Source organism: Eublepharis macularius, chromosome 4, assembly GCF_028583425.1.
Source record: "Eublepharis macularius isolate TG4126 chromosome 4, MPM_Emac_v1.0, whole genome shotgun sequence".
NCBI lineage: Eukaryota > Metazoa > Chordata > Lepidosauria > Squamata > Eublepharidae > Eublepharis > Eublepharis macularius.
Window position 1 is genome coordinate 118,089,475 of NC_072793.1, and position 25,855 is coordinate 118,115,329.

At 44.5% G+C, this 25,855-nt stretch overlaps 1 protein-coding gene across 2 annotated transcripts in view; it reads right to left on the reverse strand.

The window, feature by feature from the left end:
* Positions 1-25,855, reverse strand: part of ARHGEF3 (Rho guanine nucleotide exchange factor 3) — a 273,489-nt gene that overhangs the window by 41,984 nt on the left and 205,650 nt on the right. For both annotated transcript variants that reach the window (XM_054977396.1, XM_054977397.1), the window contains 2 exons: positions 8,885-8,992; positions 1,326-1,496 (listed from right to left, as the gene is read on the reverse strand). In XM_054977396.1, coding sequence (XP_054833371.1) covers positions 1,326-1,496; positions 8,885-8,992 — 279 coding nt within the window. The remainder of the gene's footprint in view (positions 1-1,325; positions 1,497-8,884; positions 8,993-25,855) is intronic.

Genomic DNA, 25,855 nt, shown 5'->3' on the forward strand with positions numbered 1-25,855 from the left:
CTCCCAGCATCCCAGTGTGTGGTCAATTATTGGACTGGCATATCTGTTTAGAAGATTCACCATTCTGATGGTGATTTGTGGTGGGCTGTGCTCTACAGCAGTGGTCCCTCATATGGCAACTTTCCTGATGCCCACCAAATGTTTTTAGAACATTTTGCTTTGTCCAGGAGCGCTTCCAGTTGGCTCCTGGAGATCTGATTATCTGTGTTGATTTCAAGGCATCCTGTTAAATAGAGGTTCTTCCTGAAATGTTGAAGAGCTACTATTGGAGTTATGCATAACCTTGCTCCCTGACATTTTGTGATTTGCTCCACCTCCTGAGGCAGCCATTTTGTAGCTAGCTTTGCCTCCTGGGGCAACCATTTTGTGGTTCTGCCCACAGTCCCGTGTCAGAATCCCAAAGGTGCCTGCAGGACTGAAAAGGTTGGGACCCCTGCTCTACAGACTGATTCTGATACTACTAGAATGGTGTTCTGCCTGGTGTCTGGAATCTGTTTTCCTGCTTGTTCTTGGGATGAATTCCACTTGCCCATCTGAAGGCTAAATGTTTTCATGAGCCTGAGTCGTGCTGCTAGCTAGACTTTAGAATTCTTGTGGACTTTGGAAAAGGAGAGGTGATATCCATAACAGTGATGGGACAAGCCCCAGGTTCTGCAAATGAGTCCTACCAGCAAGCTCCTGAAAATTTAATTATGAAAAGGGGAAAGTGGCCTTGCCTCCCCAGATTGTCCCCTTCGGGGTCAGTGGACTCCCCAAGAACATTATGGGTGCTGAAGCAGGAGGGAGATTGCAGAGACTGGGGGGGGGGGGAGCGGAATCAGCCTTCTTCCCTTCCAGAAGTGCCTACTGTGAGCAGCAAAGAGTATTATTAGGATCCAAGCCTTACAGATGAGCTTTAAGAGTTTTCTTTTAGTTCTTTTATCAGGATTACTTGTATAATTCAGGATATTATCCAAAGCTAGTTTCCTTCAAAAAGTCTCATAGCTATTCATTATGAATGCTTTTAATCACAGAAAATCCCAAGCCAGATGCCCCTTTCTCACTTGGTTTGCAAAAAAGCTGATTAACATCTTCCTTTTTCCTTGGCTTTTTAGGATGCCAGAAATTTTTTTTTCTCCATCTGGAGCAGTTGTGCGTTTTAATGTGCTCATTTAATTTGGAGTGTGCTGAGGAGGCAGGTGGCAACTAGATCTTGTACTGCATGGCCCAGGGAGAGTGTAGGGATGTTAAAATGTATACAGGAAAAGGGAAGTATTTTTGCACATGCATTCCTTATTTTTCCATTTCAGACAAAACTGTCCAAAAGACAATGACAATAAACAAACCTCTTGGCGTTTGATTTCTTTGGATGGGAGCATCTGATTGACACAAACATCAAAGGTCTCACTCCAGAGTTTACTGTCTCTTCGTTTGGTGCTAGGAGGAGGAACATTTCTAGACCAGGGTCGTGAGACAAGCAGATCAGGCCGACTGTCACTGCGGAAACTGATGGAACGCTAAACAACAGGAAAATAGAAGCTTTGGGTTTGCATTTTTTTAAAAAACAGCTGGCTTGTTTTTAAAGTTCTGTGTTAAATATATTTCAGACACACACAATGGAATTGTTTTTGGTGAGCTTTCTTTTCTAAAACTGCTTTAGAAAACTCAAACTACCTTTTTCACCAAGTTCCAAAGGAGGTTAGCACAACAGCAGTAATGGGAAAACTGACAGAAATTTCCCTTAACTGCTGTGCTGTTTCTTTGAAGACCTGTATCTTGTGAGCAGGTATAGAACTAAAATATATACTTGGTTATCAGTTCATGCCAGAAGTAATACACTGAGAAACTAGACAACCAAAAATTATTGGTTAAAACGTACTATAAATGAAGATCAGTTGTAAAAAAACCAAGCTATCACTTAGAATACTGTTGGCATTTTCCCAATATCAAAACACAAAATATATACATTTTTCATTCTGATTGGCTTGCACAAGGAAAACCATCAATAAATTCACACATACAGTGATATACATCAGTTTCTATCCAATGCAATTAACTACACTTTGAAAAATAAATCACATTCACATTTCTCATTTACATGTTGGTTATACTTATCTTACTTTGGTGACAGAATACACTGCTGATTCATTGCGCAGAGGAGAACATGCTTTTCTGCACGCTCAACGTACTCCTGTTTTCTAAGCAGTCAATCCACAAACATGGGAATTGGTTTGGTTCTTCCACATATCTGCCCTCCCTCTGCATTTTTACAGTTGTAGAGTCAATTTATTTTCTTCCACACATGCCTTAAATAACAAGGATTTTTGGGGGGGAGGTGTTGTCATCATCAGTAGTATAAAAGCTTCCTGCCCCATTTTTAATTTTTTGCACATGCTTACAGCAATTGATATAATGGGTGAATTTTTTAAAAAGATAAAAACTGAACACACACTTAGGCTTAGAAAAAGCCTAAAGAAAAAGCAGAGGGGCTTCACTAACACATACAATGCTGCTGGCATGGGGGGTGAGCTGCAATTGGCTATTGGGGAGGGTTGATGTAAGCTTCTCTTTGCAATAGAAAGCCTAAAAAGGGAACAGCTCTGCCACCCATCTCCCCAGTCCAATCTGGAGCATTCCCTCACCCGCTCATGCTGTGCCTTCTCCCTGGCTGCTGCTGGATTAGTGGAAGAAATACCCAGTTTATGGCTGTCCCCTTCTCTCCCATAATGCTCTTAAAACTGCAGTCTCTCTCTTTTTCGCATGCACACACAATATGTTTTTTTAAAAAAAATTAAACTCCTATATATCAATATAAGCACGCACACTAAAGAAAGAAAAATGCATGCAGAAATCGGGATAAACTCAAACAGTATGGGGTCAGAACTGAGGGAAAAACCTCATGTGGAAAAGTCCTTAGTTGCATTATGTGATAGTAGCTGCCATAATGTGAGTGACTAGAATACTGATGGCTCTGCTTCTTTGAACATAGTTTTAGGTGGGAAGCCGTGTTGGTCTGCAGTAGAAGAGTAAGATTTGGGTCCAGAAGCACCTTAAAGACCAACCAGATTTCCAGGGTATGAGCTTTCAAAAAGGAGCTTTGACTCTTGAACTCTCATACCCTGGAAATCCAGTTGGTCTTTAAGGTGCTACTGGACCCAAATCTTGCTGTTCTTTGAAAAGACATCATGCTTCCTTGCCCAAAGCTAGACACAGTATTATTTTACATGTGGCAGTTACAAGCAAACTATTATATATGCAATACTAGTCACTTCCTAACAGTCCCTCTCTAGCAGAAATAAATGTCGTTTGGGAGGAAATCTGTTCCCTGTTTTGCAGAAATTGTCCTAACATGTGTTGTCCCAGTTCTTTTCCCAGCTAAAGGAAGCTGAAGAGTGAATGCCAGCCAGTCATCTATTTCCCTGACTTCAAAACCCACCAAGAGTTCTGTGTTGATTCACTGAGAGTTCTCTTGCATATGATATTTATTGAGATGGTTCTTGGTTGAGAACTGGACATTACTCAAATGAATCCAGTAACATAGTTTTGTTTCTATGCATATCTCTTCATAATGACAAACATCCTGGAGACACTAAAACACTAATGAACTCTTTACCGTAAGGTGAATATATTATACCAAGCTCGAATGAAAAAATTAAAAATACAAGCTGGAAAAAGACGTAACAGGGAAGATTGAGAAAGTGCTATAAAGTCTCTTAACATAATTATATGGTAGCTTCTCAGAGCAAAAATTTACCCTTAACGTATCTCAACGCCATTTAGTTTAACTGGAGACAGTAACTCCTTCTGCACTCCAGACTTGCTCCTCCTTTTTTCAAGAAGTTAAGCCAAAACCAAGGCAATCAGCTTGGCCAAGTTTCCTCCATTCCTCTTCCATGTAATGGTGGTGTGGTGTCACTTTATTTATTTTACTTTGTACTCAAATAAATTGGAATTGAAGAGTGTTGGTGCTGTTGTCACCAATGGCGTCATTGGTGATGTCACAGTGCCGGCCCTTTAATTTTTTTCTTTTTCTACGTGCTAAATCAATGCATCTCTGGAACACGGGAGAAGTCACTATTCCCAGAATTTCTCCTTCTTGGCCCCCTCTTTATTTATCTGTTTGGCTGATTCGGGCTCTGTTCTTCCCCCTATACAATTCTCTAACTCCTACAAACACGGGAAAATGAAAATAATTAAAGCAATGAAAGCTTTAATTATTGCTCCTTTTGCATACTTGCAAACCATCAGTGCATCTATACAATGCTGGATTTTTTTTAAAAAAAGAAAACTACAAAAGAGTAGGGGGGAGAGGGAAGCATGGAAGGGGGAGGGAGAGGGATGGAAAGGAGGGAAAGGGAAAGGGAGTGGTTGGATAGATTAAAGTGGACAATCACAAAGAGGTGGGCTTGCAGGGGTCAGGAAAGGAGAAGAAGAGGGCTGAACACTAAAAGTCAGGATAAATATTATGCATGGGGGAAAGCACCGACTGGCAAATGGCTTTAAAAAAATTTGGGGGAAAAGTGCTCCCAGAAAATCCAGGAAGAAGCCACAAAAACCCCCCAGATGCACAGCTAATGACACAAAATAGATTATGGAGGGTTGCAAATAAATCAATGCAGTTTGGGGAATGAACCAGTAAAATTAACTGGTGTGGAATGGGTAATAATTTAATTTGAATTAGATTCAATATCTTAATTAAGCCTAAATGTAACTTTGTTACCTACGTTAAGATTTTATGGAGCGGGGACAGCTTTTGGGTTGTACATTTTCAGCTACATCCAAAGGGCTGGCCCAGTTCGACAGCAGTCACAAACCCATGCAACTGCAGCACTTCTCTGCTCCCAGTGGACTTTCATGGGACAGCCTCACCGGCAGGGTGAGACCAGCAAGGTGCAGCACAGTGGCCACCAAGAGTCACTTCCCACTTGCCCAATTGCCACTTCCAACAAGAGCCAGACTGACTTCCCTACTGCCTTGAGTTGAGAACCATGCAACTCCTCCTTGAACAATAAGATCAGAAAGGCGGAGGGCCCCAGCAAGGGTCATGCCTGGGGTCCCCAACACTCAGGAGAGGCCCTCCATGTCCTGGAGGGGCAGCACCTCAGACCAGGTGAGGGACGAGTGCTGAAACAATTTACAGGAATGCCTCCAGCTGCCTCCCTACTTACTTAGGTTCATGGACAGCCAGTCCAGAAATAAAATGCCCAGGGAGCTGATTGGGTGTGTGGAGGGGCACTCGGCTGCCATGGGGGTGCATACAGATTGGTCCCTGCAGTAGTCGCCATTCTATGCTCTGCTGGGCCACATGGGCAGGGCCGGGCACTGGGGGGAGCTGAGTGTTCCCATTAAATGGGGGACTATGGGCTACACCACCTTTTTTCGAGGCATAACTTTCTGCCACTGCAGAGGGAGTGGCTGGGCCCAGGGCAGCTTTGGAAGCCACATAACTCACAGCCACCTAACTAGCACGCCTTGCCCGGCTACCAGCAAAGGGGGTGGGGCTTATGCCCACGTAATTCTGAGTTACGGCCGTGTAAGCTTTGTTTGCTCCCTGAGCGCTTTCTGCCCCTCCCCCCTCAGGATTGTACTGTTTGAGCTAACGGTATTTATGTATGTATTTAATTGTGTAAGTGTTTACAAGGTATAAAAGGCATGGCATAAATGAAGCAAATAAATAAGTGTAACAGCAGTCACACTTCATTTAAAGCACCTGACTGGCACTATTCTTGACACTGGAACAAATAATTTCAATAACCTCTCTATAATGCTTAGAAACTAACTCAACATGACAGCTTTGATACTTGACCATTCAGAGATGCTACTAATTGTGTTATAGCTTTCACTTAAGTAGTAAATTACACTTTTTTGCTCAGTCACAGAAAAGGAGTTGCAGGAATCCTGTCTTGATGCCTGTGTAGTTTGCCCTGAAACAGGGAAATAAGGTATAGCAGCACATGAGCAAACGGCTTATTCTCACATCATCAAAAACAGTTATGGAGATTCTGGCCAAGAGAAAAGTAAGCAGAGTGCGTTAAAAAAGCAGGTTATGATCAGCAGGGTGCAGTTAAGACATGGAGTTAAGATAAGAGGAGTTAAGTAGGAATTAGGATTTATGCAAAACCTCACACAAAGTCCCCTAGAAACGAGACCTATTCACAAAAAGAAAGTAGACAAGCAAGGAAGGATTGGAGAGCTGGGCCAGGAAGTCAACAGGTATACGGTTGTTACGTCAATGGTATAAAGACCCTACAAGAGTCTGTAACTAAAAGGAAAGTCCTGTGAGTTATGCCTTCTACTGTCACTACAACTTTGCAACCTGGGTGGAAGTGGTAGCTAAATTTCACATACTGATTTGAATTAACCATCCAGTTCCAGGCTAGAAATTCTAGGTTCCTGTTGATGTGAAACTGTTTTTATAATTATGGTTCCCAGCTCCTGGACGCATTGTTAAAGTTCTACCATGCTCAAGACTAAAAAGGACTGGAAAAGGAAATAAGGGCAAACTCATGCTTTTGTACTTAAAACTCATCTGATAAGTTTTTAAAAGAGACAACAGCAGAAACAAATATATTATCTTAAATAACCACAGTGCAGACACTGTGTATTATAGATCCAGAGGAGTTAGCCGTGTTAGTCTGTAGTAGCAAAATCAAAAAGAGTCCAGTAGCACCTTTAAGACTAACCAATTTTATTATAGCATAAGCTTTCGAGAATCAAGTTCTCTTCATCTGATGAAGAGAACTTGATTCTCGAAAGCTTATGCTATAATAAAATTGGTTAGTCTTAAAGGTGCTACTGGACTCTTTTTGACTGTGTATTATGAAATTCCCAAGTAAAAGATATAGACAAATCACTGTTTCAGGTTGTTACCATGATTTTTGGAATGGTAATACAAATTCAAGATGCTTGGGAAGTACAACCTCCACTCTCAAACAATTCATGGATTTTTTTTTCCAGTTCGGGTACTTGCCAGTAATGCAGCATGAACTTGTGTTTTTCTCTGATTCCACTGATTTCCTGGGCAACAGCATTTCTCTCTGCCTATTGGATTCTTGCAAGGGAAGAGCATAGACCTCTCCCAGCAAGTCACTTTTTGAGACAAGCTGCAGAGAGCTGCCCTTCTCCTATGATCTAACTTTTGTGGGAGTTGAGCCCTTTCTTTCTTTGCCAGAAGTAGCTGGGGCACCTTATTCAGTGGTCTATAGAACTGGAACCTTTGTTCCAATTTGCTTGAAACTCAGGACTTTTTTAGTGGACAGACAGCCTAGATCCACTGCAAGTTTGGTGTCTTTTGATTGGAAACCAACCACTCCATCCCCCCCCATCCCCCCACTCAGTTCTTTGCAAATACTTTGGCTGGGGGGTACCTTGTTCAGAGGCCCATAGAATTTGACCCCTTAGTCCAATTTTCTTGAAGCTTGAGGGTTCTTTAGTGGATAAACAGCACTAACTTTGCTGCAATTTTGATGTCATTTGGCTGAAAAACAGCCACTCCAGCACCCTTGAAAAAATGTCCTTCAGAGGAAATAATGGCAGACCTACTGGATGGGGAGAGATCTATAAAGAAAGCTTTCCTCACTTTGTGAAAGGAAACAAAAAACAGACCACAACAAGGAATGATGGCAAATGCAGAGTTTTCAGTGGAATGGTAAAAAAAATATTGTTAGTTAGTACAAGTAGGAAGATGAAATTAATGTAGACAGAGTTTTTTTTTAAATGCTAGTGGCTGGTGCCATTTCCCCTCAACAGGAATCAGTGGGGAGAAATACGTCTGCACTGACAGGCATCTACTTTGGGAGTCTGTATAAATGAACCCATTGGTCCAATTAATTTGAAATTTGGGGAGTAGTTAGAGGAAGAACTATGTTCTGTGCAAATTCTCTATAAACAGCTGCTCCAGACCCTCCAATAGATTCCCTATTTAAAGTAATGCCCCCAAAGTACTTGAACCCAAAAAAACCCACAAATTTGAATCCCAAACCAGCAATGTTATACGCAATCATAAGAAATTCGGGAAATTTTTTCCCTAGACCCCAGATATGAAACTGTAACTAAATTTTTCTTGGTACACACCGCGACTTAGCAATCAGTCTCAGAAAGAACATTTTGGAGTACCAATTAAAAGAGCAGCAAACCATCAATTCTCCATATGGTTGAGGCCGGATCAGCAGTCATCTGGAAAGCCTCCCAACTGGTATCCTGGTGGGAGGGGCCATGTGATCATCTGCCCCCCCCATATGAGTTACCACCTGATCGAAAAGGCTTGTTCCTCCTCTTGTTACCCACTCCTTTGTGTTTTACTGGCAAGGGGTGGTTGCAAGGCTGCTGTTTGGGGGTGGTGCCTTGGAGCATTTGGTTTTTCTGCTTTAAGCACTAAAATTCCTTGAGATGGATCCACATTCAGCATAAACGCAGCATTTTTAAAAATTGGTCACTGGGAGGTGGAATATGTATTTTGAAATAGCCTGGGTCACTGATGATTACTTCTAGCAAAAGTGCATTTTAGGCTACAGATGCAGAGTGTTTTAAATGCTTCTAGAAAGGTTATGCTTTAGGCAAAATGATTTCAAACTATGTCTTCAACAAGAGTTAAAGACAGTAATTCAAATATTCATTGGAGCAAAAGATAGTTATACACAAAGCTGTTTAGTATTTTACAAAGACCTTTAACATCAGAAAAATAATTAGGAATTCTGCATACATAAATTGTTAAAATGCAGAAATCAATCACTTACTATTCTGGAAAGTTAAAGCCATTATTCATGTTAGTGAGATTATAAAAAAGGCAGCATTTTTCATTATCTCAAGCAAAGAGAATCACTGTACATAAAATAAAAGAAATAAGAAATAACAAGATGGCAGAAGTCTTGTTGTGTGGAATTAATTAGGGAAAAATAGGTTTTACCTGCAGTGTCTGGCCAAATCGCTTCAAAGGAGTCGCTCGGACAGGAGGAATTAAACTTGCCAGTGAAGTAACTCTGGAAAGAGTTCTGACCCGTTTATTGCTGGGTTCCTAGATTTGAGGCAGATAATTACATATTGGAGTCATACTCATAATGCAATGCAATGATTCTGTAATACATTCTGAAAAGCTTGGCTATAGCAGTAAACCAACACAACCAATTCTAATGCTAACAAGAATATATTTGTTTTGCTTGAGACACACAGATGGGACAAACATATGCAATACAAGGAAAAACTGTCCTGGCAAGAGTTGGGGGAGGGGGAACTAAGGAGACATAAATTATCTAAGTTCCTCCCTCCACAAACATGCTTAATACAAACATTTCTACATATACGTTTAAGCACTTCTATGAAAAACATCATACCCCTTCTGATAATGTAAAATGTTCACTGGCAATACATGTTATGAATTATGATGACCTTGCCAATGAAGGGTACAGATAATATCTGTTATGCCTTTATCCTCAAATATTTTCCTGTTTGGCAATCAAGACACATTTCTGCATCTAATCAATACATTCTATTCCAAAGGCAAAAATTAGGAGACTAATATTGCTACATTTGTAAGAAGTCTTTTATACATTTGATAATGCATATCTCTCTCCAATGCAGTATATATTAGGCAATACATAATATATACTTAAATGAATTGACGCTTTAAAAAAATTAAACAGTATTTGCCTAAAACAGCAGCTAAATCCAGTTTTACAATTAATATTTCACATAGTATTTAATCTTTTGTATCAGGAACCAAAAAATAGTACCTGAAAAGTACAGACAAAATTGATACAAGATACAGAAGACTATCAGTAAATTTCTAGAATTTATCATTACTCTTGCTTTCCTAATCTCCATCCTACACTGAAGGGATCAGAAACAGCACATGTAAAATGCAAGGTTTGACAGAAAAAGCCAAATCTTCCAGGTGATATGAATAAACTGGCCAAAATTCATATTTTGAGGACATCCTAAGCTTGTTCACCTCTCCTTTTCAGCCAGTTCTATGAAATTTGCCTATACTCCATACAAATCCATTTTTCTTTTTTTTTAAATCATTGAAAGATAACCATATCTTACTATGATCCTCCTCATGTTAGCAAATTCATCTTAGCAACTCTTCTTGGGAAAAAATCAGAGCAGCTACAGACAGGAGAATCAAAAAACAGCCATGTATTTATTTCTCTGTAAATAAAGTTGAAATCTATCAACAGTTTTAAAGCACCAAAATGCTAAGAAGCTCAACATAAATAATGGATTTATCTACTTGTGGCTCCTGGGAATAAAATAAAGAAAGCAAGTTGCACTGGAATCTTTCATCAAAGGTGCATTCAGTTTCTTTCCCCTTCAGCAGCAGTCACTTGGCTTGGATTTTTTTAAAGGTACATTTTATTTGTATGCTACAACAGCACCGCTAGAATACCAAACGTACTAGAAAAGTCTTTGAGCATTCACTGTATTTCTCTACATGGCGCCTCAGCCATCAGCTGTTCTTATTTAGCATGCAAGTGCTGCTGTACCACAGTTCTCCATGGCAGAAAACTTCTCATCAATCATATTGCATGGTAAATCAGAAGACACTAAAGTCTCACTGTACTGGTTAAAAATATGCTACAGTACACTGAATTAATAAAGGTTGCTTGGGCAGATATGCCTCTAGAAAGAATAAGCTTTTCAAAAGCTATTAAAAAACTACCAACTCATGGCTTGGTCACATACTTAAAGCTCAAAGGTTCCTTGAAGGTCAATGTTTCTTTCGATGTAACAGTGAAAGTCACCCACCACAGAAAAAACTTCATGCTGTCTCTAGATGACAGAGGACAACAACAGATGGTCCCAACATTACTGAAGAAGCTGACTCACAGCTCATCTCAGTCACTGGTTCCACATGTAAACAAGGCACCTTTTAGCTGTTCTCCCAGCTGCCCCCCCCTCTGTCTCTCACACAAACACACACACACATCGTATGCATTATTCTGAACAGGAAACCTCGATTTGGCCGTAGTTTAGCCTTGTTTAACTTAAGACTACAGGAATCTTACAAATGAAACTTCTTTGCATTGTCAGAGAGTCGAGAAAAAAGGCATCCTCTGGCCAGTATGTCAGTGAAGACTTTGTCATAGATATAAACACAATTATCACTTACTAAACCACATCAGAACATCATCTCAGTTTTTTTTATTTCAACAGCATTACTCCACACCTACATTAACTTGAAGTCTCCGATACAAAGCATGCTTATTCTGTCAATCTTTTATTCTCTTTCTTTAAGAAATAGTTGCTAGACACAAGAAGATATTCAAAATTTTATTCATATGTTCTACATACCTCAAGAATAGTTAAACACACCACTAGTCAAGATTTGAGCTATTACCCTTTTTTACAATATACTGAACATACACTAACTGTGCAATCCCAGGGCCCCATCTGGAGCCTGCTGCCACGCCTTACTATAAATGCAGCACCACTCGTCTGCTTCCCAAGACTTTCATGGGAGAGCTGGGCCAGCCAACTGAGCCTAGCGCAGTGCAGCCAAGAGAGAATGCGCTGTTGTTGCCCAGGCAATCCTGCCAGGATTGACCAATTGCAAAGCGGCAGCAGTTGACAGCGCCGTGAGTAGCAGGGGAAAGCATAGCCAGTCCTGAGCCATGTTTACTGTCCCCAGCTGCCATGCCCTCGCCCCACAGGAAGAAACCCCCACTATCGGGCTTGCGGTACGCTAACAGAGACGCCTGCCCTGAGAGGAGCCCTGCCCGGGGTGGGGGGGAGGTGGGACACTGATGGCACTTCCTCCTTTGCTGGGAGAGGCCCCAGCTGAGGGAATCTGAATAGAGCCCCAAATGGGTAGCTGGTGCCCCCCCCCAATGGCTGCATCAAGAGCACTTTTCTGGGTAACTTCCTCCATGGCAGGCAGGTGCTGCCACTGCTGTGCCCCCCCCCACCAGTGAGCCTCACCTGCAGAGGTTGGTGTTTGGGAGGGTTCAGTTAAGGGGGGCAGCTGGCACAAATCAGTGAGCTGAGGTAGCTGCCACCGCACCTCCTTCTTACCTGTAGTGCTCCATCGTCCCTTCCCAAGCCGGGACTCCGGAGTCAGATAACCTGCAAGGGGACTTGGGTGGTTGTTGTTAGTCAGACATTCTGGACTTCGCTCTTCTTCACTTGAGTGAGTGCAAAGTATTCCCTATTTTCCACTAAGTCCCCCCAGTGCACTTGTGGCCCACTACTGTGACCACCCACTCTGCCACCTTGCGCTCTAAGTCCCCATGGCAGGGGGATGCTGGGCAGAGCCTCCGGCCACCTCCCTACTTGCCTTGGTTCATGGGAGTGCAGCGAGAGGTTATGTAGGGTGCCTGGGGAGCTGACTGGGCAGGCAGAAGGGGGCTCGGCCGCCACGGGGACACATGGTAATTGCTATCCTATGCTCTCTCAGGCCGCATGGGCGGGGATGGGTGCTGGGAGGGGGCCCCAAATTTTCCCATTCAATTAGTGCCTATGGGCTATGCCACCTTTTTGTGGCATAACTGCTGCAGGGGGCGTTCCCAGGCCTGGAGCAGCTCTGGAAGCCAACTAACTTGCAGTCAGCCCCCTGCTCCACCCCCTCTGGCACTAGCACAGGAACTTGCACCACACTTATGCCTCCAGCCAGCTGCCAAAGATGGCCGCTAATGGCAGCCCGTCAGCAGTAGTGCGCCTCAGGCGGACACCAGCAAAGGGGGGGTTATGCCCGCATAACTGCAAGTTACACCCACATAAGCCTTAATCTTCTCCCTGAGCGCTTTCCACCTCCCAAGTACGATTGCGATGTAATGTTGTGTATTCTCCAACAATACCAGCATTCTTAGACTAGATAAACAGAGATAATAACAAACAGATGGTTGTTGTGGGTTTTCTGGGCTGTATTGCCGTGGTCTTGGCATTGTAGTTCCTGACGTTTCACCAGCAGCTGTGGCTGGCATCTTCAGAGGTGTAGCACCAAAAGACAGAGATCTCTCAGTGTCACAGTGTGGAAAAGATGTTGGCAGGTCATTTGTATCTACTCAGGAGGGGTGGGGTTGAGCTGAGTCTTCCTGTAAGAGTTTCCCAGGGTGTGGAATGCTAATGGCGGGAGGCTTCACTGTATCCTGAGGAGGTTCTTTTGCATATGGATTGGTGCTTGATGTGCTAATCTTCTCTGCAGGGCTATTGTCGAGTATAGAGTGTTTTGTTAGCCTGGTGTTTTTCAGAACTGGAAACCATGCTCTGTTCATTCTTAAGGTTTCTTCTTTCCTGTTGAAGTTTTGCTTATGCTTGTGAATTTCAATGGCTTCCCTGTGCAGTCTGACAAAGTAGTTGGAAGTGTTGTCCAGTATTTTGGTGTCCTGGAATAAGATACTGTGCCCTGTTTGAGTTAGGCTATGTTCAGCCACGGCTGATTTTTCAGGTTGTCCAAGTCTGCAGTGTCTTTCATGTTCTTTTATTCTTGTCTGGATGCTACGCTTTGTGATCCCGATGTAAACTTGTCCACAGCTGCAGGGTATACGGTATACTCCTGCAGAGGTGAGGGGGTCTCTACTGTCTTTTGCTGATCGTAGCATCTGTTGTATTTTTCGGGTGGGTCTGAATACTGCTTGAAGGTTATGCTTTTTCATAAGCTTTCCCATCTGATCAGTAATTCCTTTGATATATGCCAAAAACACTTTTCCTGTAGGAGACTGTTTTTCCTCGGTTGTTTGATTCATCCTGGGTTTGATTGCTCTTCGGATTTCATTTCTGGAGTAGCCATTTGCCTGAAGTGCGTGGTTTAGATGATTCATTTCCTCATTGAGAAAGTGCGGCTCACATATCCGTCTTGCGCGATCCACTAATGTTTTCATTATGCCTCTTTTCTGTCGGGGGTAGTGATTGGAGTTTTTGTGTAAGTACCGATCAGTGTGAGTTGGTTTCCTGTAGACCTTGTGACCTAACTGAAAGTTTGCTTTGCGGATGACCAAGGTATCCAGAAATGGGAGTTTTCCCTCGATTTCTTTCTCCACTGTGAATTATATGTTCCGGTGGATGTTGTTGAGATGATTCAAAAACCCCATCAATTCTTCCTCCCCATGGCTCCAAATGATAAATGTATCATCCACAAACCGGAACCATACACTAGGTTTGTGGGGTGCTGATTCTAGAGCTGTTTTTTCAAAATGTTCCATGTAGAAGTTTGCTATAACTGGGCTGAAAGGGCTCCCCATGGCCACCCCATCCATCTGTTCATATAATTCGTTATCCCATTGGAAGTAACTGGTTGTCAGACAATGATGGAATAAGGCTGTTACATCCTCTGGGAAATCTGATTAATAAGTGCAATAGTGTCTTTTACTGGAACCTTGGTAAACAGGGATACAACATCAAAACTGACAAGTATGTCTTGTGGATTGAGTTTCAGAGAACTGATTTTGTTGATGAAATATGCTGAATCTTTGATGTAAGACGAGGTTTTCCTGATGTGGTCCTGCAGGAGATCGGCCAGATGTCTAGCTAATTCATATGTTGGTGAACCAATGGCACTCACAATGGGTCGGAGTGGGACTGAATCCTTATGTATTTTAGGGAGTCCATATAGTCTGGGTGGCTGTGCTTCTGTCTTGCATAGTTTTCTGTGCGTGTCAGGATGTAGTGAGGAATTCTTGATCAGCGCATTTGTTAGCCTGGTGATTTTGCAGGTGGGATCTCGTTTTAGTTTTTTGTAGGTGGAGGGGTCCAGGAGTTCCTTAATCTTCTTTTTGTATTCCTCTGTTTTCATGATCACTGTAGCATTGCCTTTATCAGCTGGTAGAATGATGATGTCTGGATCTGCATTGAGGGTCTTGATGGCATTTCTCTCCTTGCGTGTTATATTGCTGGTGGGAAGCTTTGCCTTTCGTAGAATCCTGGCTGTCTCTCCTCTTATTTCCTCAGCTTGCTCTTCAGGTAGATGCCGAATGGCAGCTTCTACATTTGCAATGATGTCTTCCACAGGAATTCTGGTGGGGGTGTCTGCAAAGTTTCCTCCCTTTGCCAGGATGGAGGTTTCTTCTGGTGAGAGTTGACGGTCTGTCAGATTGATGACAATGCATGCATTGTCGAGCATTGGGCTTGTCTGTCTTTTTTTCCTGTCGTTTGTTAAACTTCTTTTCCTGTAGTTTGGTAAACTTCAGTAGAGACCCCCTCACCTCTGCAGGAGTATACCGTATACCCTGCAGCTGTGGACAAGTTTACATCGGGACCACAAAGCGTAGCATCCAGACAAGAATAAAAGAACATGAAAGACACTGCAGACTTGGACAACCTGAAAAATCAGCAGTGGCTGAACATAGCCTAACTCAAACAGGGCACAGTATCTTATTCCAGGACACCAAAATACTGGACAACACTTCCAACTACTTTGTCAGACTGCACAGGGAAGCCATTGAAATTCACAAGCATAAGCAAAACTTCAACAGGAAAGAAGAAACCTTAAGAATGAACAGAGCACGGTTTCCAGTTCTGAAAAACACCAGGCTAACAAAACACTCTATACTCGACAATAGCCCTGCAGAGAAGATTAGCACATCAAGCACCAATCCATATGCAAAAGAACCTCCTCAGGATACAGTGAAGCCTCCCGCCATTAGCATTCCACACCCTGGGAAACTCCTACAGGATGACTCAGCTCAACCCCACCCCTCCTGAGTAGATACAAATGACCTGCCAACATCTTTTCCACACTGTGACACTGAGAGATCTCTGTCTTTTGGTGCTACACCTCTGAAGATGCCAGCCACAGCTGCTGGTGAAACGTCAGGAACTACAATGCCAAGACCACGGCAATACAGCCCGGAAAACCCACAACAACCATAGTTCTCCGACCGTGAAAGCCTTCGACAATACAATAACAAACAGAGCTCACACAAATTCTGAATCTCTGGTTTACTTAAGGAACAGGAATACCTCTTCTGTCAAAGATAGGCCTACTTGTCAGAATAAGTTAAACTAATTTAAAATATTTATTAGTTTTCTATATAGTTCATTCCACAAGGTTACCCAAAGGCTCCTTATTATCACATTCTGTACAATAAAAAGGAAATAGTGAGGGTTACTTATAAGTTTTCTTAACAAAAGAGAGAGAGAGAAGCCAGATTTTTTAATTGTTTGTAGATTGACTGTGGCAATTGCCTGGATAACATGCCAGAAGACTACAGTATTGGTTGGACTAGGTATCACATATTAGATATTTATTTAAAGCTTATTTTTCAATGCAAGTTTGTTGTATCACAGGAAGTTAATTAGGTTGTTTTCCTAACAAAAACAGCATGCGTAAGGATGGAAAAAGGAACTTCTCTTTTTTAAAATGTAGCTCATGTTTATAAAATGGGACTTGCACAAAACACGGAGAAACTAGATCTCAGAAAAAATATTCCCTGAAGCTGTTATATCTTTGAGAATCACTAAAGCATCTGACAATCACCACTCCATTTTGTGACACATATCTAGAAATCTACATAAATCAGTAGTCATTTCAGGGTGGGATCATAAGGCTAAACTGTAAAATGCTTAGGTTAGCAATTAAGGCCAAAAGCACCCTGGAAGCCGACTAGGAGTTACACCAGCATAGACCGAATGTACGCAGGCGTAACCACCCCCCATGACAGCACAGCAACCTGGTGCTACCCCACCCATGTCCTCTGCTGGTGCCCAGCCACAGCATTTAGGTGGGGTGTAACTGGGGCTTGTCCCTGTGCTGGAGGGCCCAGGAGCAGGATGGGGGTGGGATGCTAGTTAGTCTGCTCACTAAGCAATTTCAGGCATGGGAATGCCCCCTGTAATTGCAGAAAGTCACACCTCGAAAAGTGATGCCATAGTCCATATGCACCCATTTAGGAGAAAACTCACATTTCCCCACACCCCCATGCCCAACCCCACCCAAGCGGGTGAGCGGAGCATAGGATGCTTGCCACAGTGGTGACCAATCCACTCCCTACCCACATCAGCCGAGCCCTTTCCCCAGCAGCCAATCAGTCCCCCGGCCTCCCTACATAATCTCTGGCACCCATGAACCCAGAGCCAGAGGCTGTGTCCAAGAGCCCTCTGCCATGGAGACTTAGAGCATGAGGTGAAAGAGGGTGTTCACAGTGGCAAGGCAGGAATGTGCTGTGGGAACTTTGTGAAATTCTGGGTGCACCTCACATTCACATACAGGAGGAGAGCTAAGTCCAGAATGTTTGACCAACAAGCATCACCCGAGTTGCCTTACAGGTTACCCATCTCTAGAGTTCTGGTTCAGGGAAGGTTGAGAGCGCACTGACAAGTAAGAAGGAGCTGAGGAGCTTGCTGGCCTGGCTTGCCTGTTCACATCAGCCTATCCTCTCCTCTCCTCTCACTAGCATGTCCCCCAATGGTGGCCTCTGTGATTGAGGCTTGCCAGTGGAGGGAGGCATGGCCCATCCCTGCCAAAGGAGCAATCACGAAGGGAGCTGCACTTGATACAGCTGTTTTGGGAGAGAGGATTCCAAGCAGCTAGGCAGGAGAGTACAGCCTCAGGTTGGAGTGACTGTGTACTCACTCTCACAACTCCCCTGCAATGGTGGCCACATGACCCCTTGACTGTCTCCTTCACAGAACTCCTAGCAGCCATGGAAGTAGAACAGCCAGATGCAGACAAGGTGCACTTCTCATCATCATCTAGTTGCCACCAGCACTTGTGATAATAGAGACACCACTGTTGCCCCTGCCCGTGGACACCCTCCCAAGAAGTGGCAGACCTGGCCATGGCCTGTGTGAGGCCAGGCCCTTCACCACACATCTGTCTGTTTCCCTTTCAGGCAGGTTACGACTCATGACCCATCAGGCAGTCCAAGGAGCATGTCTGTTTCCAGCCCCAGATGATCTTTCTCAATTGCCATTCGTGCCCTCCCACGGAACCATTCCCTGGGCAGTCTGGGACTCAACCACACTCCTGAGAAGACAGCATAAAGGATGGCTCTTGTGGCTCTGACTGCTGCACAAATAGGCACAGCTCCTGTCCTGGCTCAGGGAAGTTGGCAATATGTGGCCAAACATCATCTTCACTGTTGGCAGCATGTGGCCAAACATCATCTTCACTGTTGGCAGCCAATACAGTCTGTGTCAAACAACCAGTCCCTCCCTGCCTTTTTGCTTGCCTGCGGCTGATAGTATCTCCCCCCATCCTCCACTCCCTCCCAGGGCATCCCCACAGCACATCCCTGTGGATGGTCCCTGGCTCTGGACCACCAGGGGGCGGCGGCCCCAAGGATCCACCAGGTGCCTCTACTTTGTTGGGTGACTTGGTCTCTGAAAAGAGTGAGGACGTTGATCCTGTGTGAACTGCTGTTGCATACTGCCTCCATCCCACCTGCCCCCCCTCATATGGCAGTGAGGTAAATGGGGCAGGATCTTGCCTGTGTGCAGGAGAGGAGTGCTATCAGCCCCCTTCAGCATAGCTGGGGTTTGAAATGCCAGGCAGATGTTCGTCGCGGCTGGGGGGAAGGATGATCCACAGAACTCACCAAGCGCACATGCCTGCAGGGGGGAAGCTCCCCACCCTGTGGGGTTCTTCTCTTCACAAGTGGAAGTGGGGGTCTGGACAGGTGGCTGCCCACTGTTCCTCTGTTCCGACTAGGTCCATTAACACAGGGAATACTGAAGTAAAGAAAGAGGTGGAAGGGGACCATGCCCCCCTCGGATCAGTGCTTCCACAAATTGTTAATATCAAAAATTGGAATAAAGCTGAAAAGAAATACTAGAAGAATCGCAGTGCTGAAGTATAATCTAAATAACATTCCTGAGGAATGTAAAGACCTGGTAAAGAACAGATTTGCACTACTAACAGTGCAATCCAATGGTGAGTTACTCTAGTCTAAGCCCATTGAAGTCAATATACTTAGACTGAAGTAACTCTCCATAGGATTACACTGTATGTTTAATAAAGAGAACCAAAAAAAACTGTGAGCTGAAACCACAAATATTACCAAGGAAGATTATGCAAAGACTATTCCTGTAGCCAAAAGAAAAGAGAAGCCTAGATGGATGATTAATTAAACTCTTAAAATTGCTAAAAATAGAGAAGAAGCAAAAGTAAAATTGCTAAAAATAGAAAAGTAGCAAAAGGTGACAAAAATAGAATCAGAATTCTAAATGTAGCTTTTCAGTGACTTGCACATTAAAAAAATAGAGAACTATAACCAGGGCAGAAAAATAGTAGACAACAACAAAAAAGGAAGAAGAGGAAACCTGTTCCATAAGATCCAGGAAATTCAAACCATGGGGAGGAATGCTCAAAGATCAACATGGAAATACAGAATTTGATCAAGACAAAACAAAGATGGAAACATTACACTGAAAAATTATACAGAAGAGATGAAAGGATGACAGAGTCCTTCAAAGAAGACTCTTTTGATGAGGAACCTGCGATTTTAGAAAGTGAAGTGAAAGCTGCAATCAAAACAATTGGGAAAAACAAATAACCAGGAGTAGATGGGATACCAACAGAGCTATTTCAAATGATAGAAACTGAGTCCATCAAAATCTTAGCAAGAATATGTTAATAAATATGAAAAACAAAACAATGGCCCACAGCCTGGAAATGTTTAATCTACATTTTAATTCCAAAAACGGAGATGCCATGATCTCTGTAAAACTCTCCTCAGATATTCCCGAACATATCTGGATAATTCAGTAATGTAAATAGCTGTTTATCCAAATATGACAGATATATTTGGATATACCCGAATAATTCCAAGTATGTATTTTGGGGTATATATTTGGTATTCCTGAGTCAAATCCCACACCTCTACTTCTTGTTCAAATCAAGCCTGAATTCCCCCTAGAGGCTAAAATAACGGAACTGAGGGTTTCATATTTTGGTAATATCATGAAAAGACAAGTGTTGCTGGAAAAGACAATAATGTTAGGAAAGGTGAAAGGCATTAGGAAAAGAAGACCCAAAATGAAATAGCCTGATTCAATAAAGGAAGCCACATCCTTGAGTCCAGTGACACCTTAAGAAACTAACAACAGTTTTAGCTTCTTTCTTCATATCTTAAGAAACTTCATATCTTAAGAAATTCAGGTGACAGTAGACTCAAATCCAGCATATTGCCAGAATCACAGTGAGAGAGACACTGACAGGAGATGGAGAATAAAAAACTAACTATGGCAAAGCTCCACAGTTATCAAAGATCTATTCCCTCTCTTGTGTATGCAGAAGTGCCTTCTGCTCCTTCAAGAAGCTATTTGACCTTTTATTCAGCATGATTGTGAAAGAGAATCTTCAGCAGAGATAGTGACATTTTTTAAAAAATCAAATGCTTTTGAAGAAACAACAAATCTATTAAAATATAAATGCATTTATTATTAATTATTTAGTACATTTGTAACCTGCCCTTACTCGAAGGAATTTCAGAGCAGTGAATGTACCTCATTCTTCTCTCGTCCATTTGAATTCACAACAACGTGTAACACTTGTTACCAGAACTGCTCTTTATTATAATGGGGAATTAGCTGTAGCAGTCTGTAACTATTAATATTAAGCGAGGATCATAACCTATGTTTACGGAGGTCCCGATCCCAGACACTCTAGTGAAAAAGAGGCAGACAACGAATAAGTTCCAAACACGTGTATTGAGTGTAGCGTAAGCCTAGCTTGCACAATCATACAGAGAACACACAAGACCTAAGAAATACAGGGTATGAAATACAGAGACGTTCGCATTAGCTGGTTCCCAACGATGATAGGGGGGAATACTCACTTATCCTGGAGCGAAGCAGAGACACGGCAGCGAGGGTGGCCCAATGCCAGCACTGGGACCACAGATGGACAGCAAGGAAGTCTGGATAGGAATGGCCGAGGCACCGAGTGGTCTGTGAGACCAGCTTAAATACCCCAAAACGTACCCTGGGGCTGGTGCTGTACTTGGTGGTTCTCACAGATTAAAACAAAGGGTCTAATGGGCTACTGAATGGCTTGGATGGGCCACTTTAGTAATCAGATTGTGATAAGTGACACCTCAGGAAGAGGGGACAAAAGAGGGAGGGGGAAATCCAAGTGGGCTGAAAGGATGTTCCAGCGGACAGGGCTTGTCCTGATGTCATCAGCTTTGGAATGCGGAGGTTTCTTTGAGATGCATTCTTTAAGTGCTTGGGATGGTCGGCACTTAGTTCCTTCTCCGGGGCGGCTCCTAAGATATGCAGAGCGGGGCGAGGGGCTCTCGCTGCGGACGTGGTGTGCCCGCTTCGCCGAAATGGCTTCTCAAAGCAGTCTCCTTCCCAGGGTCTTCTGGGTGCCTGAGAACATGGATGCCGGCTGGGCATAGCTGGGGCTGGATAGCAGGCTGCCCGGTAGCGAGGGCAAGCGCGGGGACCGGCCCGCGGGAGGCTCCAGGCGGGAACTGACCAGGGAGCGCCTAGCCAGGCTCGCTGGAGGTTTCCCCGGCAGGCGCCCGGCTGCTAGCAGCGGCTTGGGCCCATATGAGGCAGGCTTCCATGGAGGCAGCGGGAACAACACTTTAAAACACAGTCCAAGGCAGGGAACAGGCACGGTCCGTGGCAGATGGCAGTGCAGGCACGGGGCACACTAGTAACACAGTCCAAACACACACACTGGGAAGTCCAGATACAGGTCAGGGCAGGGTTGCCCAGAAAGAGAGTCCTTTGTGCAGTTATCCAAACATGGAGTCAGTAAACTACACAGTCTATTGTAGCAGCAAGGTAATTGACACGCAGGCAGGAAACTGACACGTGTATTAGAACACACACGTGCAAAGCAGTCTTTGGTGCAGCAGTAAAACAGTGATGCAGGAAACTTTAGCACAGTTCATGGCAGGCTTTAAAGCAGGGGAGGGGGCCTACTTGGCAACAATTCCCCCCCCTCGGAGACCCCGGGACGTCAGGCGCGCGGGTCTCCGAACTTGACTTCAAAGGCGAGGTGGTCGGCAATGTCCGGTGGTCGAGCTTCGAGCGAAGAAGGAGTGGGAAGGGAAGGAGGGGGAGGCGTCACTCAAAAATTTAGTTTGGAGAACCACCTAACCGAATAAGTGCAATTTAGATCAGCCAATGGGCTGCAGGTCTCTGGGTTCACACCAGGGGGTGTGCTGAGTGCAATCGTCAGAATAAATAGCAATAATTCATAAGTAATAGCAATTCATAGTGATATAGGCAGCAATGAGCAATTCATGCGTATAAATAGCAATAATTCATATTTGTGTACATTGAGCAATACATGGATGAAGGTAATTCATACGGAATTCATGATGGGTTAAAAGCATTAAAAACCAGGAGCAATTCATATACATGGATTAATTCATAAGCATAGGATCAAAAGCAAAGGCAATTCATGGATACAATTCATGAATGTAAGAATAAAAGCAGGCTACTTCATAGGAAGTTAAAACAAAGCTCATAGGTGAGGGAATAATTCATATAGGAAAGTGCAAGTCAGGCATAGATCAATTCATAGAGGGTGGAACAATTCATAGATGGTTAAAATCATAAATACATAGATATATATATGATTAAAAGCAATAAACCAGGAAGTTAAAACCAACTCATAGATAAAAGCAGCAATGATAAAAGCAAGTGCGAGGAAATAATTCATGAGGGTAAGCGGCGGAAGGGCTCATAGGGGGTCAGAAAAATAAACTTCGCAATTAAAAGACTAACTCATATAGTCAGATTAAAACCAAATTCATAGAGTCTAAAATCAGGAATAAAATGACCCTTAAAAGAGACTGCTCAGGAGAAGTCCCGGATAAAACCCAATTCATAAAATGATAAATAGGCTAGAATTACCTCGGCGGAGGGAGTCAGGTTAAAAAGGCAATTCCTAAGGTTAAAATCAAATTCATCGGGATAAAGTTCATGGGCGCACTTGCAGTAGATAGAGGGAGGGACTAGTTCGGGGCTAAATTCATGGGAGTAAAATTCATAAGAAGCAATGGCAAGAAATTCATAAGACCATAGAGCAACAAAGATCACAGATGGCTCAGTCCGCAGTATAGCTGCTGGACTGGGTTGCATATTTACAAGAACACGCAAGCTTAGTCCATGTGTCCCAAAACACGCTTCCACCCCCCCTTGCTGTCTGCGTCAATCCGCAGAGCAGGGTCGGCTGGCGGCAAGAAGGGCTTCAGGCACACAGTTCTAGTCCTCATGGAGGTGGCGCCGCTGGCGGTCGTTCGTAGGCGGGCCGTGGGCTGGGAGGCAGAGAAATATGTCCCCCCCTAGTCCACAAGAGGGCCTCGGAGCGGTGTCCGGCAGCAAAGCGTCCATGGGGCCGGCTCAGGATCCGTACACATAGTAATAAACATAATCATAGTCCATACCGGCACAAGCAATAAAACAAACAAGGGCTGAAAACGGGGCGCCAAGAATAACCATTAGGGCAAGAGGAGGTCTGGATTGTAATGGTCCAAACGGTAAGACAGCTGGAGTTGCTGGAGCTGTCGGCGGCTCCAACAGCCCAAATAAAGTAATGAGGCACATAATAAAACTTGAAAGGCCAAAATCACAACGATCGGGTGCAAAGCCAAATTGTAAATTCCAGTGGCAGTGGGGCTCCAGCCAAAGAGGGTTTCCCACCACGAATGCTCGCCGGTGGTCTTAATCCGCTGGACAAGATCCAAAATCTCCTTTCCGTTGTGGGACACAACCAAAGCAGTAGTATCCCCGTCCCTCTGGATGCTCTGGAGGGTGCGGTGGAGCTGCGGGTGGGCCAGGAGCTCGTGGATTAATTCCAGACCGATGCCAAGGGCGACAGGCTTCACATAACGATAGATGGAGGGTGCCACCAGGATCTCTTCTTGGGTCCAGACCGGTACCGTGTAGGTGAAGTCGCAGGCTGCCACCGAAGACAGGTTGCAAAAGCAGCGATTGACTCCCGGGATCACGGGCTTGAGCTGGAACGAGTTCAGGATCACAAAGTCGCAGGCCGTTCGCACGCAGGCACATCCTTTTCCAATGTAGACCACAGCGGAGCTGTTCTCCCGGACGACCTCGAAGGGGCACTCGTTGAGGGCGTCGACTTGCGGGGCTACACAGGGGTGATGTGGTGCAAAGGCTTGGTCTTGGCAAATGAAGCCGGTCTGGTCTCGATGCTGGCACCCTTGGAGGCTGACGAGCTGCCATCCAGTCGGGGTGAAGCGGGCCCAATGGTCGGGGTGGCGGGCGTAGAGGACTTCGGTGTCGCTGACTTGGAGTCCCAGAGGCACGACTGGATACACATGGAATGACTCGTGCGCACTGGCCGTTAATAAAAATAATTTAAGCTCCTGGGTGGTCGGTGAGAATGAGGAATTTACGAGAGACCACCAGGATTCAAGCTCCAGTTCTATGGGTGACAATTTGGGCATAATCAATCTTTTAATTTCCAGGGGCAGGTGCCCGTCCGTGGCTTGCCGAATTAGCCCCATGGCCACAGCCTGGTTTAATTGTTGGGCTTGCATACATGCCACGGCTATTGACACGTTGCGTTCAAAAGACTGTGTTCCTTTGAGCAGCAGAGAAAAATCTCTTTCAATTTGACTCTCCCAGTTAACTAAAATGGAGCTGATCTCGGGTTGCCCATTCGAAATGGAATTTAGGGACTGCACCACCGGTTTACCTAAGTCGGAGATGCTAGTCGTGACATGGGCAAACTTATTAGCGAGAGTCTCAATGTTGACCGAATCCATGATTGCTAAGCCTCCGGCTGCAGGAGCAGTCCAGTCGGCAATGCTTCGTCTGGCACGCGAGAGAGAGGGAGAGGGATCGATCCACAGTTGTAGCCATGCATTCCAACCCTTGCTACCGGCCTCCAGATAGGGAGCGCACTGCGGCAGCCTCTGGGTTACATTTAGCTCAGCTAAGTCTATGCGGATCTCTTTTAAAGACATTTGCGGGCGGACTAGAACTCTCTCTCGAATGTCAGTTTTCAAAACATGGGAGCCCACTATATGCGTGCCGCCTTGGCTTAATTGTTCATTGCTAGCAATCAAAGGGTCAATTTGAATGGTGTGGGTCTCCTGGGTCCGGATCAGCAGGGAATAATTGCCTGGTTCGTGAGTCAAATTTACAAAGAGCAGTCCAAGCCGGTGAAATTTCTCTACTAGGGGCTTGGTTTGGCATTCGGGCGTCTGTTGAACCAGTATCCAATCGGGTGGGCCGTGTTTGTCTAGGTCTTCCTCTTTTACAATCCAGGTCAGGTTCTCCCAGCGCTCTATAGCAAAGGAGAGAGCTGCGCCTGAAGGGGGCGTGATATTGACTGATGCAGATTCAGTGGCAGTGGTGCCTAGTAGGATGGTCATTCTAAAGGGGTCTCCTGCCTTCCATACTGCGGCCGACACTAAGATAACTTCACAGTATGGTCCGAAAGCCTCAGTGACAAATGGCGAGGTTTCGACATTGGCAGGGGTGGTATATTTGTCTACCACCGGGACTGCGGTGGGGGCTGGCCTTATACGGGGAAGAAACATACATGGGATCGGAGCAAGTGGTGACACTGTGTCAGTAGGCGAGTAGCATACTAATTCTTGGGACAGAGTTTTTACTCCCACACATAAAATAACAAGCTCTGGGGGCCGGATCCACTGCTCTTCGCAACTGCGGAAGTTAGTGCGATCCGTGGGGGTGGTCATATTGCTCTGCTGCACAACCTTGCAGACCATCATTTCATTTCCTGCCAGGGTATTTATACATCTCCAGTGGGGGTAGGGCATTAATTTGGACGGGCGTCCCTCTATTAGGGTGCCTGCCAGCACGAGCAAACACAGAGTAGCCAGGTGCCTCATCTCCTGGCCTTCCTTTTCCTTTTTGTGCCGAAAATATCCTGGGGAGGCCTGCGGATATAAGTACAGGTTCCCTGAGTTTGTTGCAGCATAATAAATGAAGTGAAGTAGGGAAAAAGAAAAGGGGGGGCGTTTTTCTGCCAGCACTGTCTATTAGG